The following is a 3,257-nucleotide window of genomic DNA, read 5'->3' as shown; positions in this document are numbered from 1 at the left end:
ATCTGAAAAGGTTTTACCAGGGACCCCCAGAAGAGAAGATTTATGTGAAAGAAATTACCAAAATTATTCAAATTCTTCCAAACATTTCGATATTGTTAAAAAAAAAATCCAAAAATAGCAGATGTACAAGCTCGCAGTGTGGCATGAAGTGACGTGCTGTGAGCTTGTAGAACTCAAGCTCAAAGTGCCAAATTGTAAAAAGCAACATTGTGAAAATAGCTAAAAGCTTGTAGATCAGCTATTTTCACAATATTTATCGTGGAACCGAGTCAAACTAAATGTAATGCCTACAATTTCAAGTATTTGTCAGGGTGGGGGGTCCCCAGTTCAAATATGATTATTTTGGGGGTCGCGGCCTGAACATTTTACTTTGGGTCACAGTCGACCAATTTTTATGGGCTGTGACTCTGACCAACCTGTAGGAGGCGCTAATGCAGCGACAGTGATCACCCTCCCCGCCCGGCTTCCCATCCTGTTGTGTTGGATGTGCACACAGTGTGTGACCCGGCTTCTCACACACACACACACACACACACACACACACACACACACACACACATTGAATCACTGACTGACTGACTGGCTGGGATGCTCTGATATCACTACTGCACTCAGGGTGTGTGTGTGTGTGTCTGTGTGTGTGTGTGTGTGTGTGTGTGTGTGTGTGTGTGCGTGTGCGTGTGCGTGTGCTTGTGCGTGTGCTTGTATTATTACACCTGTGAGGGGACCATTTCCCTGTGAGGCCAATTTTCCTGGTCCTCCCAAGACAAATCGTTCCACGGTTTATTATTTTGGGTGCTGTTCGTTGCACCTAAAATAGCTGATCTACATGATGCGTTGTGAGCTTGTAGAGCAGCTATTTTGGTTGTGTGACACCAGGCAGCACGCAATTAAACTCAGGATTTAATGTATACGGTTAAAAATGACAAATAACAAAATGTAAAAATTACATTAATAAAATGACTGTTACCTAAAACTTTGATGTCCTCACAAGTGTAGTAATACAATGTATGTATGTGTGTGTGTGTGTGTGTGTGTGTGTGTGTGAGAGAGAGAGAGAGAGAGAGAGAGAGAGAGTGGCGAGAGGCGGTGACGAGAGGCACGAGAGAGAGGGAGGTAGAGAGAGAGAGAGAGAGAGAGAGAGGGAGAGTGACAAGGCGGTGGAAGCAGAGAGGGAGAAAAGCACACAAGAGAGAGAGACTGGCTCTGACGACAGTATACTAGCTGCCGAGACGGAGCAGCCAAGCAGCCAAGCGCACACACACACACACGGACACACGCACACACAGACAGACGGGGCGTGCCACACGCGCACACACACTCTCCTCCTCCCTGTCACACGCGGGAGCGACACACAGCAGGACAGGAGAAACGCCGGCCGCTAGACGAAGAAGAGGAGAGGAGAGTAGAGGAGGGGAGAGAAGACACGAGGAGAATGTGTTCTGGAAGAAGGTTGTGGATATTCCCTTCCCCAGCAGAGCCACAGTGAGGAGACAGACACCATGGGCTGTATCGGCTCCCGGGCCATCAGTAAGACAAACCCGTCCTCTTTTTATCTCTCTTTTTTTTCTCTTCTAATTTCCCCCGTCTGTGGCGAGATGAGAGAGAGAGGGAGAGAGAGGGAGAGAGAGGGATGGATGAGAGGAGGAAAGGAGGGGTACTCAAAACGCGCGGCGGGGTGTCTCCGGTCTGCGCGCTTCTTCTAATTCAGCATGTGGCCACGTCAACGGCTAATATACAGTACTGTCTAGTTGGACCAGTGGTTCTCAAACCTTTTAATTTCCCCCATATAACTCCGTAAGACGGGTCCATTTGGTTCCATTTGTACACTCTCAGAGTTACAGACCTGTGAGCATGCATTTTTGGACCCCACTTTGAGAACCACTGGCTAATATAATGAATGTGAAGTACCAGTGACCGCTATGGATATACGAGTATGAGAACAATGACTATAAGAAAAGGGACCCAAAAAAAACAGAAGATAGGAGCGGAAAATAATACACAGACAAAGCATAGGGAAGCAGATATGTGGAGATAGAGAGAGAGATAGATGGAGAGAGAGATGAGGGAAGAGAGGCGGGCATGTGACGGAGAGGACAAACAGTGGCAGACAGAGAATTGAATGTGACGGCGGGCTGGAGGTCTGATTTGCACTTGGACGACAGCTATAGGCACTGTGTGTCCCTCGATGACAGGCAGTGGGTCAACGTGTGCGTCTGTGTTTGTGTGTGTGTGTGTGTGTCTATGTGTGTGTGTGTGTGTGTGTGTGTGTGTGTGTGTGTGTGTGTGTGTGTGTGTGTGTGTGTGTGTGTGTGTGTGTGTGTGTGTGTGTGTGTGTGTGTGTGTGTGTGTGTGTGTGTGTGTGTGTGTGTGTGTGTGTGTGTGTGTGTGTGTGTGTGTGTCCACTGGCAATCTTGAGGTCACACCGATGCCAGGTGATGGGGTTGATATGTGTGTGCGCGTGGTTGTTTCGTGCGAAGGTTGATTTCACGTGTAGAGTGCGTGATGCTTATTTTGAATGTGTGCCACAGTCTGTACGTGTCACTCCATGTGTGTGTGTCTGTGGGTGTGTCTGTGGGTGTGTGTGTGTTTTGAAACAGACATGCAAGAGTCAAACAAATGGGGTAGAAGGTGAAGGGAGGCTACGGAACAAAACAGAGACGGGGTCGAGAGGAGAGCAGAGTGGAGAGAGGAGAGAGAAAGGGCAGGATGAGAGACCAGAGCCACTCTGTTGCGCGTATAGGCTACTGTGTGAATTGTGATGAGTGAGAGAGAGAGACCTGAGGGGGCTCAGGCGAGAGAGAGGGAGGGAGAGTAACAAAGTACAAAGAGAACAAACGCGTGTGCACGCTGTGTGTGTGTGTGCGTGTGTGTGTGTGTGTGGGGGGGAGAGAGAGACAGCTAGAGAGAGCTATGCTCTCCCTACGTTAACCACACCTCTGCCGTGACAAAAAACTAAGGTCATTGCAAGCTGTGTTTTGGAATATTCCCCCTTCTCTCTCTCTCTCTCTCTCTCTCTCTCTCTCTCTCTCTCTCTCTCTCTCTCTCTCTCTCTCCCTCCCTCCCTCCCTCTCTCTCCGATGGAGTACGTCATGTGGCGACGCATTAACTTGAAGATGCAGACAGTGCACAGGCACCAGTTTAGCCTGAAGTATGAATACAGGCAGGAGGAGACACAAACACACACACATACATTGTAGGCACGTGCATAGGCTGGCGCCCAGATGCAGAAATAAATGCATGCACATACACTTACA

The 3,257-nt window shown here is 48.7% G+C and overlaps 1 protein-coding gene across 1 annotated transcript in view; it reads left to right on the top strand.

Moving 5' to 3' along the window:
• Positions 1-1,420: 1,420 nt before the first annotated feature.
• The window catches only part of LOC308095471 (uncharacterized protein), a gene marked incomplete at its 3' end in the record, with an annotated part of 53,679 nt that continues 51,842 nt past the window's right edge, over positions 1,421-3,257 (top strand). Inside the window, exon 1 of the mRNA XM_080442529.1 lies at positions 1,421-1,530. Within this exon, the coding sequence (XP_080298655.1) occupies positions 1,503-1,530 (28 nt within the window). The 5' untranslated portion in view covers positions 1,421-1,502. The remainder of the gene's footprint in view (positions 1,531-3,257) is intronic.

Source organism: Gymnoscopelus braueri (assembly GCF_963280865.1).
Source record: "Gymnoscopelus braueri genome assembly, chromosome: 11".
Taxonomy (NCBI): domain Eukaryota; kingdom Metazoa; phylum Chordata; class Actinopteri; order Myctophiformes; family Myctophidae; genus Gymnoscopelus; species Gymnoscopelus braueri.
The sequence above is the reverse complement of the archived record's forward strand: the minus strand, read 5'-3'. Positions and strand labels throughout refer to the sequence as shown.